Source organism: Carlito syrichta, unplaced genomic scaffold (assembly GCF_000164805.1).
Source record: "Carlito syrichta isolate Samal-C Ts95f unplaced genomic scaffold, Tarsius_syrichta-2.0.1 Scaffold304574, whole genome shotgun sequence".
Lineage (NCBI taxonomy): Eukaryota > Metazoa > Chordata > Mammalia > Primates > Tarsiidae > Carlito > Carlito syrichta.
The window spans coordinates 289,677-304,530 of record NW_007248670.1 but is presented as its reverse complement, the minus strand read 5'-3'; the positions used below and the strand labels follow the sequence as shown (position 1 = coordinate 304,530).

At 37.2% G+C, this 14,854-nt stretch overlaps 1 protein-coding gene across 2 annotated transcripts in view; it reads left to right on the top strand.

Annotated features, from left to right (window-relative positions):
- The window catches only part of ITSN2 (intersectin 2), a 131,511-nt gene that overhangs the window by 67,177 nt on the left and 49,480 nt on the right, over positions 1-14,854 (top strand). For both annotated transcript variants that reach the window (XM_021713494.1, XM_021713495.1), the window contains 5 exons: positions 3,145-3,320; positions 3,921-4,065; positions 6,909-7,114; positions 9,034-9,098; positions 11,578-11,744. In XM_021713494.1, coding sequence (XP_021569169.1) covers positions 3,145-3,320; positions 3,921-4,065; positions 6,909-7,114; positions 9,034-9,098; positions 11,578-11,744 — 759 coding nt within the window. The remainder of the gene's footprint in view (positions 1-3,144; positions 3,321-3,920; positions 4,066-6,908; positions 7,115-9,033; positions 9,099-11,577; positions 11,745-14,854) is intronic.

Sequence of the window (14,854 nt, the reverse complement as noted above, 5' to 3'; positions counted from 1 at the left end):
TGCACTCCAGTCTGGGCGACAGAGTGAGACTCCAACTCAAAAAAAAAAAAAAATCTTAATGAATTCTACATGATTTTTATAGACATAAAGACTTTCAAATCTGTGTTTTAGAAAGGTATTGGAAAATGGATTGGAGAACAAAAACACAGCATATTCATTTATTTAGTTAATTAAGCAGATATTTACTATGCTAGATAGTGGAGGTCAATAAAAGGACTCACAGACCAATGCAAGGAATATAGTAAGTAGGTGGCTATTTACATATAAATAAGTAATTTATATGTAATAAGTACATGTGCTTATTATGTATTAACTACATAATTATATGTAATTATGCATATATAAGGTACGTAATACTACTTATGACAGTATGTATAACTCTGGCTTGGATTAGGGTAGTTAACAGAATCTTGAAAGATGAATCAAGATTACAGCAATCTTTGTGTGAAATGATTTTTAATGACAGACTCATCAGTTTGAATGAGGAAGTGTAAGAGAGGTAAGTGCCAAAGATTTTTTAAAAAATTTAGAATGATTGTCTCTGATGGTAAGAATAACCGAGATACAGGGAATTTAGGAGGAGGAGTAGACACAGGGAGAAAAGTTCAGTCTTGGACTTGAGTTGGCTTTTCCTGTGGGACAGCCACTTGAAGATATTTTGCAAGTAGTTGAAAGTAGGCTTGTCTGGGAAGAAGTTTGTTTTGAGCATAGAAGCTTTTGGATTCATTATTGCACAGAAAACTGATCAAACTATAAGGAGTAAGTGGGCCTATTCAGGAAGGGTGTGGCATGAGGCAAGAGAGCCAGTGATGAAACTTGAGGGTGTCATCAGTATTTAAGGGATAGGGACCAAGAAGCAAAGGAAGAGACGCTATGAGGATGGAAGATGTCACACTGTAGGAGGGAAATGTCTGGGAGAAGAATGAAAATGATAAATCATCTGATATATTTTACCAGTTGGAAAATGTATTAAAAGTTTTTTTGGGTTTTTTTTCCTCTTTTAATTTTAATTTTGAAATTGTGGGGTACAATTCAGGGTTAGGTATACAGATGTTCATTGTGCAGATACCCTTATTGACGAGATGTGCCCCCACTTCCCCAGGTGGATATCGACTACTGTCAATCCCAGCTACCCACCCCCTGCCCCCCTCCCCACAGTATCCCTCTACTTTCAGTCCCTTTCCTACAGTAATATGATAGTTGTTCAAGGTGCACTTATGAATGAGAACCTATGATACTCAGTTCTTTGTTTCTGTGAGAGATCACTCAGTATTATAAACTCTAATTCCATCCACGTTGCTGTGAAGTTCATGATTTTGTTCTTCTTTATGGCTGCATAATATTCCATTGTATATATGTGCCACAATTTTTTTAATCCAGTCCTCTTTTGATGGGCAGCACGGTTGGTTCCATGTTCTTGCTATTGTGAACAATGCTGCTATAAACATACGTGTGCAGGTATCTTTTTTATAGAGTGACCTGAGTTCTTCTGGGTATATTCCCAGTAGGTGGATTGCGGAGTCATATGGAAGGTCAATTTTTAGAACTTTTAGGAATCGCCACACTGATTTCCACAGAGTAGTACTAATTTACACTCCCACCAACGGTGTAGAAGTATTCCCTTTTCGCCACATCCTCTCCAGTATCTGTTATTTTTTGAGTTATTGATGATGGCCATTCTGACTGGAGTTAGGTGGTATCTCAGTGTAGTTTTAATTTGCATCTCTTGATGACTAGTGAGGCTGAACATTTTTTCATGTGTCTGTTGGCTGCTCGTATGTCTTCTTTTGAGAAGTGTCTATTCATATCTTCAGCCCACTTTGTAATGGGGCTGTTTGTTTTTTTCTTTTCAGCATGTTTGAGTTCCTTGTATCCTTGATGTTAGGCCTTTGTCAGACATGGAGTTGGCAAATATTTTTTCCTGGTCTGTGGGTTGTCTCCCTGCTCTCTTGATGATTTCTTTGGCTTTGCAGAAGCTTGTCAGTTTAATGAGGTCCCACTTGTCTATCTTATCTCTTATGGCCTGGGTATTTTGGGTTTTGATCAGGAATTGGTTGGTTGCCAGTTCCAACTTCCATAAGAGTATCTCCTGAATTTTCTAAGGTTCTTACAGTTTGAGGTTTTACATTTAGGTCTGTGACCCATTTAGAGTTAATTTTTGTGTATGGGGATAGGTAGGAGTCCTGTTTCAATCTTCGGCATGTGGTCAGCCAGTTTTCTCAGCACCATTTACTGAATAGGCACTCCTCTCCCCAGTAGTGGGTGGTGGAGGCTTTGTTGAAGATAAGTTGGTTGAGAAATTGAGGTTTTGCTTCTGGAATCTCAATTCTATTCCATTGGTCTATATGCCTGTTCTTGTACCAATACCAGGCTGTTTTGATTATTGTAGCTTTATAGTATAGTTTAAAGTCTGGGAGTGTGATACCTCCTGCTTTGTTTTATTTGCTGAGGATTGTGTAGTTCTGTTAGAGAGTTCAGAAAAGACTCTACTAGAAACAGAGAAAACAGCAAAAAACCAAAGTTATGATTATAGGAAAATAAAAAGTTTACAAGAAAGGAAACGCAATCAGGAGAATACTGCATGACTCAGATTTGACATATTTACTTGGTATAATAATATAAACATTAAATATAATTTAACCAAAATTATGATGTAGCAGTATTGGTAGAGTAAGAGAGTACAGTGAAAGAGGCAAATCTGCATTTTCCGTAACCAAAAGCCAATAGATAATGTCTAACATAGAAAAAAAACTTCAAGAAATAGCAGTATGAATATGTTATTTAGAAATAGAAATGATAATACAAAAGAAACCACTAAGAAGGGGAAGTTACTGTTGGGAGTGACATCAGGGCACAAGGAGCTGTGGGGTAAGGAGAGGTTGTTTTCCATCATTAGCCTTGTGTAATGCTATTTGTCTTTGTAAACTGTCTTCAAGTATTTATTAACTTGGATAAAATTAAAATGTAAAAAGACAACTTGTCAGTCCCTAGAAATGGTAGCCTATTAATTTGTAGAAAACGCCTTACCTACTTAGTTAGATGGTCTTAATTCTGAAAATGAGAATATTACCCTAACCTGCATCTCTTTCCATTGTAAATGTGTGGATTTCTAAGCACTGATAACCCTTCTTTTTGTTTCTATAGGTTGATGAAAAAACCATAGGAGAACCTGGTTGGCTTTATGGTAGTTTTCAAGGAAATTTTGGCTGGTTTCCATGCAACTATGTAGAAAAGGTGTTGTCAAGTGAAAAAGCCGTGTCTCCTAAGAAGGCCTTACTTCCTCCCACGGTATCCTTATCTGCTACCTCAGCTTCTTCGGAGTAAGTTTTTAGCTACCGGTAGAGTTTATATAGTGTTGCAAATGTATAGATACCTAATATGTAGTTGTGTGCCGGGCTCGGTGGCTCAGCCTGTAATCCCGTGCCTTGGGAGGCCAAGGTGAGTGAATTGCCTGAGCCTGTGGGCTCAAGACCCGTCTGGGCAGCGAGACCTCATCTCTACAATAAATCAAAAAATCAGCCGGGCGTGGTAGCGCGTGCCTGTAATTCCGGCTACTCGGAAGGCCGAGGCGGAAGGATCGCCGGAGCCCAGCAGGTCGAGGCTGCGGTGGCCGGGAGCAGCCACTGTACTCCAGTCTGGGTGACAGAGTGAGACTCCAACTCAAAAAAAAAAAGAAAAATGTAGTTGTGTCACCCTACTGCTTCATCATATGTAATCTGGACTGTACTCTCCAAGAATACCTCTTGTTCTAAATATAATACTGAAATTTAGTAAATGAAAATGAGTTAGTAGTTTGTTCATGAATTCTTTTTTCCCCACAAATTGCGTTTAAACAGATAACATACAAATTGGTAAATTGATAGTACTTCACTAAGTTCTAAACAATTAAGTATATTTATACCAAAGTGTTGTATTTTCAGACCACTTTCTTCAAATCAACCAGCATCAGTGACTGATTATCAAAATGTATCTTTTTCAAACCTAACTGTTAATACATCGTGGCAGAAAAAATCAGCTTTTACTCGCACTGTGTCCCCAGGATCTGTATCACCTATTCATGGACAGGTATGTTGTCTGTTATTCCCTGTGCTTTATTCTTTGAATTGACTCCTGATTCATAAAATTTTGTACAAAGGCATCATTCATTCATTTAATCAGAGTTTGTAGCATTCGATTTCTTTCTTATTATTTACATGTGATGTGAATTTGAAGAAATAATTACTTAGAGGTTTGTCAACGATTCTTTCCCATAGTATCAATTTACTAGCTAATAGTTTCTAACTTCAAAATGTCATTTTTACAAATCTGATTACTTATTGTTCTTCATTTGTAGTTATTATAAGAAGATAAGAGATTTGGGCTTGGGAGTCTTTTTTTTTTTTTAAGACATTTGTCTGGGAATGTCTTAAAAAGACATTGGAACTTTTTAATATATGCTTGGCCTCTGATTTAGATGTAACCATTGCACATATTTTACATTAACATTATTAAAAATAATCATACACTTCATCAGAATAAAACCCTACAGATTTCACCTTCGCTCAGAAAATGTTTATTGTGCAAACATAGGTTCAAGGCATTTTATTATGTGCTGGATTCAAGGCATTTTATTATGTGCTAGAAATTTAAGGAAAAACAAGTCAAAAATATGTTCTATAACATGAGTCTATAATCCCAGCACTTTGGGAGGTCAAGATGGGAGGATTGCTTGAGGCTGGGAGTTCAAAATCAGCCTGGGCATAATAGCAAGACCTTATCTCTACAAAAAAGTGAAAAATGAGTCAGGTGTGGCAGCACAGACCTGTAGTCCTAGCTACTCCAGAAGCTGAAGTGAATTGTTTGAGGCTGTAGTGAACTGTGATCACATCACTGTCCTGTAGCCTGGGCAACAGAGCAAGTCCATCTCTCTAAAAAAAATATTTTTTTATATTCCTACCATTAAGTAATTCATAATCTAATGAAGGAGACAGACATATAAATAACTGAAAAGTGTTAAAAAAATTTGTAATAAAGATATCTACAAAGTCCTTGGGGAGTATATAGAAGAGAGCTTCTTGCTCAATTGGTGAGAATTGGAGTGGGCTTCACAAAGGCAAGTTATCTGAGTAAGACCTTCAAACAGAGAAGGAAAGTTATTCCAGTGAAAGAACAATTTAGGGAAAGTCACTGAGGTGTGTTAAACACAAGGTGTTTGCAGGAAAGAAAAAAAAAAGAATTGTTAATAATTTGGTTAGAGGACAAGATTCATGGAGAAAAGTTCGGAAGTGAGGTTGGACAGAGAGGTTGAGGTTTACTTGTGAGGTATTTTATACCATGCTAAGCAACTTGGCATGGAAAGTCCCTGAAGGTTTTTAAGAAAGGAGTTTATGTGGGCTGGGCATGATGGCTCATACTTGTAATCCCAGCACTTTGGGAGGCTGAGGCAGGAGGATTCCTTGAGGGCAAGAATTCAAGACTAGCCTGGGCAACATAGAAAGACCCTGTCTCCACAAAATAAACAATTAAAATAAAAGAGTGGAGTTGATGTGTGTATTTTAGAAAGATAACTCTGGCACTAATGTAGAGGCCAGATTAATAGACAAAAGCAAAGGAAGGAAATAGTTAAGGAAGGATATTACAGTAGCTAAATAATAAGAGATGATGATCTGAACCAATACCATAGTAATAAAAATATATGGAAGAAGAAATGGATTTAGAAATGTTTTAGGAATTGACATAAAATCCATTTAATGTGGAGAGCAAAGAAGAAGTTGGCGTTAAAGATAATTTTTCAGTCTGTACTTGAGCAACTACAAGGATGTTGATATCATTGTCTTTGGCAGACAATGCAGGTGGAATGGGTTTGGTAGGTTTTAAAAATGATTACATTTCAGACATGCTAAGTTTGAGGTATCTGTGTTAGGGGCAGCCTGGTGGGAACACCCAGTAGGCAATTTGATTTTCAAATTCAGGAGATAAAGTTACACTGAAAATATGTTTTTTTAGAAGTCATAGGCATAAATATCATCATTTAGGGAAGACATGTGGAATAGTAAGGGACAAGGTTGACAAAAGAGCCAACAATCATCAGAGGGTGAGTTTCAGGAAGTAGAAGGGTTTTAATGATGTTAGCACTGTTCAGAGATCAAGGAAATAAGGGCTTGAAAGAAGCTGTTGGCTTTGATATTGTCAATAACCTTGTTTGGAAGAGGTACAGTAGTGTGATGAGTGCAGAATCTAAATTAGAGAGGATTGAAGGTGAAAGTGGAAAACAAGTTTAAGACCATTCTTTCTTAAGGAATTTAGAAATAGAAGAAAGTTGAAGTGGAGAGATTGAAGAGAGGGACTTAATGTTACAAAATATTTTTAGAAAATAAGAGGGCAGAATAGAAAATTTGGAGTATAAGTGAAGAGGTTAGCCTCATTAAAAGAACAAAACAATCCTTCCTCTGAGAGGGGAGGGAAAGAAAGAAGAATTAATAAGAACAGGAGGAAGTTAAGAAGTAGGAAGCAAAAAATAGAGGGAGGCCATGTATAACTAATCTTCTTTCCTAGTGAAGTGAACAGAATCAACTGCTGTTAGACATTGGAAGCTGGAGGAGAAAAAAGATTTTCAGTAACCCTTTCCCTTCTCACTTGTGTCATAATATATAATAATATTCAATGGATTTATTGAATACATTTCTTGAGTACCCATTGTTTACCTCTATACCAGTGATGATGTTTTCCTTGAATGGTAGATTTAGTCTAACTTAACAGAAAGCCACTCACATGGTCTGTCATATATAATTTTGAGTCAGTTAATAGATTAAGGTTATCTTAAGTCACTGCCACACCAAACTGGTCTGCTGTTTGTTATATATTCGGAAACAAAAATCATGGTTACCATTGTCTTTTTTTTTTAATGTTTGTGTTTTTTTTATTCACAGGGACAGGTTGTAGAAAACCTAAAGGCACAGGCCCTTTGTTCCTGGACTGCAAAGAAAGATAACCACTTGAATTTTTCAAAACATGATATTATTACTGTCTTGGAGCAGCAAGAAAATTGGTGGTTTGGGGAGGTACATGGAGGAAGAGGATGGTTTCCAAAATCTTATGTCAAGATCATTCCTGGGAGTGAAGTAAAGCGGGAAGAGTAAGCATCTTTGTGTATTTACACGAGGTGTAGATATTGGTATTTTCACTAGTGAGTCAGCCAGGTGTGACTGAGTGTACAGTAAAATAAAGAGTTTATACTATACTTGAGTTTGAACATCAGAAAGGTAATTCCTGTGGTAAGAAAAGCGTACTTCAGATATTTGTCCCAGACTTAGAACATCTTTTATTCTAGTTACTGCAGATTCATAAAAGTTTTTAGACAACTCAAAATCTTAGGTCTGTTGCTTTCTTTTCATAATAAGGTTAGTTTCTTTTCATTTCCTTTCTAGTATTTCTCCCTTGTTTATTGTAAATTGTCGATATTTAAATAATTCTTTACTGAGGGCCTTCCCTTTGCCAAATTGGGTATTCCTACCTCTGGATCTACAGAGTTTCTTGAACATGAGTTCTCTAACTGCTTGTTGTACACTGTGTTACAGTTACTGACTTTTCTTAAGACCCATATTCCTTATAAGATAAGCTCCATGAGGGTGGGATACATGTCTTTTTTTTGTTCATTTTTTAGTTTCCTTCATGTATAATATAATCTTAATGCATAGTAGCTACTCAATCATATTAGCTGAATGAATGAAAAGAGGAATGCATGAATGAATAATCAAATGAACGAACTTTCAAATTAACAAACACTAGATAGGTTAAAGTCTCTGGCCTTTATTTCCCAGTCTATAGGGAGTCAAGTTGTCAGATATCTTTAATACAACAAAATAAGTACTATAAATATAATATGGGTAACGATCTCATGTGTTTTATATGGAAGTTGATCTAAATAGAAAGCATTCTAGGCCAGGTGCAGTGGCTTACGCCTGTAATCCTAGCACCTTGGGAGACCGAGACAGGAGCTTTAGCTGGGCAACACAGTGAGACCTCATCTCTACAAAAAATGAAAAAAATAAGTTAGCCAGTCACTGTGGAGCATGTCTGTAGTCTCAGTTACTCAGAAGGCTGAAGTGGGAGGATTACTTGATCCCAAGAGTTTGAGGCTGCAGTGAGCTATAATAGTGCCTCTGAATTCCAGCTTGAACAGAGTGAAACCCTGTCTCAAATTAAAAGAAAGAAAAAGAGAATGAAAAAAAGGCAACTTTATTTAATGAAAAGGTACTAGTCTTTGACAATCAAGGGCTTGAGTTCTGATTCTGCTATTTTTGCCAAACTGTAAGAAGTAACTTACTTGGTCTTCAGTCTTCTAATTGAATTAATGCAAAGATTAAATAGTCTTTAAAGATACTTTCAGTGCTGAGTTTTTATGTTTCTAGAAATAGTGCTGAGTTTCTAGAAATTTACTTTTCAGACATATGAAATTTTGGATTTAGAAGAATATAATAACAGTAAAAACAATAATATATAGTTGACATTTGTATGTCAGCACTATGCTAATCCCTTTATAGGAATTGTCTTATTTTATGTCCATAACATTTTACAGGGAAGAAAACAAGATTAAGTTGAAATATTTTAGAGGGAATATCTTCTAACTTTCCATTCAATTATGAGTTTTTTCTATTAGATAAGGCATGTAACTTGAAAACCTGCACTAATGGAGAACTTAGCACTAACCAAGGCAATCCCTTCAGTCGTGGCCAGTAATTGTAGTAAGGTTCCACTTTTGTTTATTTGAAAACTACCTGATCTACTCACAGGTCCTGGGGATCCCTGGTGCTCCCACAGATGTCTAGTTCTTAAACATGGCAGTCTTTCAGATTTTTGGAAACAGCAGGATTTTGTGTATGAAAATCTTCCCTGTCTGTATGTGTACTGAGGTAATATTTAGATTAATTTGAGAAAGCCCTAAAAGAATACTCTGCTAAAGACTGCTGCATTCATTGAAGTACCGTTCTTGTTTTTTGCTTGTTTGTGTCTTTTTTTGTTTCATTGTTTTTTGTTTGTGTGTTTATTTGGCAGACCAGAAACTTTATATGCAGCTATAAATAAGAAACCTACCTCTGCTACCTATCCAGTTGGAGAAGGTAAGCTTTTGACAAATTGTAAATTAGATAGTAATCAGTTTTGCCACTGACTAATTATCTGACTTTACATAGTTGTTATTCTCCCTGTTTCTGTGTTTTCAGTATTAAAATGAGGTTAGGAAAACCTGCCCCTGTCTATTTCACATGAGTATTGAGAATATAGAAAAAATGTGGCTGAAAATGGTTGGCACTTTTAGAAAGGCAGGGATAAAAAAATTCAGCATAGATTGGTTTGATAAATAAGATCATAAATAAAAAAGTGTTATAATGATTGATTATAGCTATTTAGGAGGTAAGGAAATTTCAGTACATTTAGTTGCTTATAAATTTTATCTTAATTATGGTATACCATATAAATGAGGAGGATTTTAAATCAAGGTATACTTCATCATGAATATTGGAAATAATTTTTTTCTATATCCCTTTGGGTTATTTGACTAATAAATTATTTTACAAAAACAAACTCTGGGGAAAGAACACCCTGTTTAACAAATAATTTGGGGAAAACTGTCTAACCATATGCAGAAGGATGAATCTGTACCTCTTCCTCATTATATATAAAAACTAACTCAAAATGGATTAATGACTTAAACTAAGACCTCAAACTACAAAGATCCCCAAATAAAGCACAGGAAACACTCTTCTGAACATCAGCCTAGGCAAGGAATTCATCACTAAGACCTAAAAAGCAAAAGCAGCATAAACCAAAATTGACAAGTAGGACTTAATCAAACTAAAGAGCTTTTGCACAGCAAAAGAAACCATCCTCTGAGTAGATAGACAACATGCAAAATGGGAGAAAATACTTGCAAACTATCTATCCAACAAAGGACTAATGCCGAGAATCCAAAAGAACTGAAATGAATTGACAGGAGAAAAACTAATAAAGTGAGCAAAGGACATGAACAGACGCTTCTCAAAGGAAGACATACAAATGGCCAACAAATATACGGAAAAATGTTCAACATCATAAACCATCAGAGAATGCAAATCAGAACCACAGTGAGATACCATCTCACACTAGTCAGAATGATTTTTATTAAAAAGTCAAAAAAAAAAAAAAAAAACCCAAGACATGTTGGCAAAGTTGCTGAGAAAAGGGAATATTCCTACAGTATTGGTGGGAATGTAAGCTGGTGCAACCCCTGTGGAAAGCAGTTTGGAATTTCTCAAAGAACTAAAAACAGATTTGTCATTTGACCCATCAATACTATTATTGGATATATACCCAAAGGAGCATAAGTCACTCTACCAAAAAGACACCTGCATTTGTATGTTTATTGCAGTACTATCCGCAGTAGCAAAAACATGGACCAACTAGGTGACCGTCAACAGTGTCCTGGATAAAGAAAATATGGTACATAGACCCATGGAATACTATGCAGCCATAAAAAAATAACAAAACCATGTCCTTTGCAGCAACATGAGTGCAGCTGGAGATGAAACAAATAATCACAGAGAGAGAAAACTAAATACCACATGTTCTCATTTATAAGTGGGAACTACACACTGAATACACATGGGTAAAAGGATGGAAACAACAGCCACTGGGGACTCCTAAAGCAGGGAGGGAGGGGAATAAGGATTGGAAAACTATGTACTGGGTTCCATGCCCACCACCTGGGTGATGGGCTCAGTAGAAGCCCAAATCTCATCATTATACAATATATCTATGTAGCAAACCTATACATGTATCCCTTGAATCTAAAAAAGTAAATAATTAAAAATAAATGTTAACTTACCAGATTAAAATATATTTTGTATAAGAAGGTTAAAAATATATTTTCATGTCTTGACTCCGTTATGTAAGTAACTGAATGACTTAATCTCACTGAGCCTCGGATTCATTATCTGTAAAATAGAGATACTAATATGTTTGTAGTTTTTTTGATAATTCTTTGTGCTTACAAAAATAATAAAACAATTAAAAAAAAACCCAAGGTATAGCTTTATGTTAAATCAAATAACATTTTTTCTAAGGAATTATTAAATAATTGCTTTATGCCTTTTACTACCTCTAGATCTTTTTTTTTTCCCTTTCTTTTTTTGAGTTGGACTCTCACTCTGTTGCCCAGGCTGGAGTGCAGTGGCACACTCATGGCCACCCCAGCATCGACCTGCTGGGCTCAGGTGATCCTTCTGCCTCAACCTTCCAAGTAGCTGAAACTACAGGCAAGCATAGCATGCCTGGCTAATTTTTTGATTTACTGTAGAGATGAGGTCTCACCAAGTTGCTCAGGCTGTTCTCAAACCCTTGGGCTCAGGCAATCTCCTCACCTTAGCCTCTCAAAGGGCTGGGATTAGGCTGGGATTACAGGCTTGAGCCACCATGCCTGGCCTCTAGATCTTTTTATTTTAGTTTTCCTTAAGGCACAAGGGCTTTTACAGTAAACTTATACATGGTCTTTGAGATTAATTTCTTTTTCACTTCTGTAATTTCAAAATCAAAATCTGCTTCTTTTTGCTTTACTCCCTGCAGAATTCATTGCACTTTATCCATATTCAAGTGTGGAACCTGGAGATTTGACTTTCACTGAAGGTGAAGAAATATTGGTGACGCAGAAAGATGGAGAGTGGTGGACAGGAAGTATTGGAGATAGAACTGGAATTTTTCCATCAAATTATGTCAAACTAAAAGATCAAGAGGTAGAGTAATTTTGATATTAAGGCAGAGTCATTCCACTCTTATTGATCGAGATTATACATAAAACAGAGACAATGTACAAGGGGGAGAGGACCCAAAAAATCCCAGAATTACTTTTTGGAGGGTGGGCCCATTTAATACAGGCTTCTCCTGCTAGGTAATTGTTTTAGGAACCCATCAGCATCAGTGTACCAAGTAGTGCTGTTTTGAGAGGCCACGTTCAGCATTGGTGATTTTTTTTTTTTGGTCAATTCTTCCAACACATTTGCCAATTTTGTGATGGATGGTTTATGAGCAGGCCTGCCCACACTGTGCAGAGTGCTCAGCAGTTTTTGACCAAAAACAGTGTGACCCTCATGCCCTACCCTCCCTATTTATCCAGTATCACCCCAAGCAACATTTTTGTTTTTGTTATTTCCCTGGATGAAAAAAGGCCTCAAAGGGAAATGTTTTGCCAATGTGGAAGAGGTGAAACAAAAAATGGCAGAAACACTAGAGGCATCAAAATTGACATGTTCAAAAACTGTTCTGAGCAGTAGAAAAAGTGTCTCAGTAGGTGTACTGGATCAAATGAAGAAGACTTTGAAGGTGACTGAAGTTTAAACATGTAAGAATAAATACCGTTTTTTATAAATAAGCTCTGGGTTTTTTGAGTCCCCTTGTATATGGTTTTGATCAGGCTGCTTTGTTTACAAGGAGACCATTCAGGGTGGCTCCAGTAAATAAAGTTATTATGTGGCTCCAGTTAACAAGATAAGGCAAGATTTTATACAATTCTAAAAATAAGAGCCATAGGTAGGACTGAGCATCATGGTAACTAAAGCTGCTAGGGGGTAGTTCTGTATTCAGAAAAGTTCAAAAAGGACTGCCTTGAAGAAGTGTGTAAATTTTTACTTTAAGATTCTGAAGCCGGGCTCGGTGGCTCAGCCTGTAATCCCGTGCTTTGGGAGGCCGAGGTGAGTGGATTGCCTGAGCCCGCAGGTTCAAGACCCACCTGGGCAACTTGGCGAGACCTCATCTCTACAATAAATCAAAAAATTAGGCAGGCGTGGTAGCGTGCACCTGAAGTTCCAGCTACTTGGAAGGCTGAGGCGGAAGGATCGCTGGAGCCCAGCAGGTCGAGGCTGCAGTGAGCAGGAGCGGCCACTGCACTCCAGTCAGGGCGACAGAGTACAACTCCAACTCAAAAAAAAAAAAAAAAAAAAAAGATTCTAACATTAATGTGACTCCACCAACACTCTTGAGTTCCTGCTTCATTTCATCTCACCACTAGTATCGCATAGTGCAGAAGTTCTCAGGCTATCTAGTTTCAGTAATTTTATAGTTTTAAAAATTACTGAGGACCCCCAAAGGGTTTTTTTTTTAAGTATATGGATTATATCTGATGCTTACCGTATTAGAAGTTAAAACTGCGAAATTAGTTAAATATTTATTTATTTTAAAATAGCAATAAATGTGTTACATGGTGACACAAATAATTTACTTTTATGAAAAACAGCTTTTTTTTTTTTTTTTTAGTTAAAGTCTCACCCAGTCGCCCAGACTGAAGTGCAGTGGCCGCTCCCAACCACCGCAGCGTCGCTGGCGGGGGTGTGGGGATCCTTCGGCCTCAGCCTTTCGAGTAGCCGGAACTACAGGCGTGCGCTACCACGCCCGGCTGATTTTTTGATTTATTGTAGAGATGAGGTCTCGCTGCCCAGGCGGGTCTTGAACCCACGGGCTCAGGCAATCCACTCACCTCAGCCTCCCAAAGGCGCGGGATTACAGGCTGAGCCACCGAGCCCGGCTGAAAAACAACTATATTAAGAAAACAGTTTATTGAGAAGAGTGGCATGTTTACATTTCTGCACATCTTCTTAATGCCTGGCTTAATTGAAGTCAGCTAGTTTCTCATGTCTGTTTCTATATTTAGTCTGTTTTTGATATGTTCTTTTGATTGAAGTATGTGAAGAAAATTCAACCTTGCACAGATATGGGAGGAAATTGAGAAGTATTTTAATAACATTTGCATAAATTTGTGGATAATCTTTTTTATTCTGCCACACCAAAACTTGACAAATGCTGAATTATTATAGACTAGTTGCAACCAGAAACCTTATCAGTGAACATTCCTTACTGTGAAATTAAAATTCACTTGTATGTTTTCCATGTTGAGTGACTCTTTTACCCATATGTGGTGTGGCAAACATCATTCATTGGTCATTTGGAAAATATTGAATCACTGAGTTAAGCAGATATTCCCTGTATTGACACATTTCATCATAGTATCTTAAAAATCACATTTATTAATATCACCACTGATCAGAAAAGTCTTTATATGCTAGGAAACCATCAAACTCAGTGGTAGATACAAGTTTTCCAAAATTGTAATTTTCCCTTGAAAGCTTGAATTTTATCATTGGCAAAAAATCCTGTCAGTTGTTTTCCTTGAAGGGTTAGGCTTACTTCAATCATTTTTTAGAAAATACGTGCTAAGTCCTGGCACTAAATAGTTTGTGTGTAGTTATTGAAGTAAAAATATTCCATGAGCCAGGCTTGGTGGCTCAGCCTGTAATCCCTCCCCTTTGGGAGGCTGAGGTGAGTGAATTGCCTGAGCCCGCAGATTCGAGATCCGCCTGGGCAACTTGGCAAGACCTCATCTCCACAATAAATCAAAAATTAGCCGGGCGTGGTAGCGCGCGCCTATAGTTCCAGCTACTTGGAAGGCTGAGGCGGAAGGATCGCCGGAGGCCAGCACGTTGAGGCTGCGGTGGCCAGGAGCGGCCACTGCACTCCAGTCTGGGCAACAGAGTGAGACTCCAACTCAAAAAAAAAATGTTCCATGAAAAACCTAGTTAAGTTCACAGTGTAGTCACACCAGTGATTTTTCTTGAGACAGCCTTCATACTTTGGTATGCAGCAGAAATGTTTTGGGTACGCTTCTATTTAATCGCACAGAATTTTTAAAAGATGTACACTAAAGGATTAAGATTTAATAAAATTTCTACTCCTTGGTCAAGGACATTCTTAACTGAAACTAGCTTTGTTTTGCTATGGAATGCATGGCAATGTGAAGAATACTGTGACTACATTAGTATAATTTGGTGCCACTGCCATGACTCATGCTAAAACA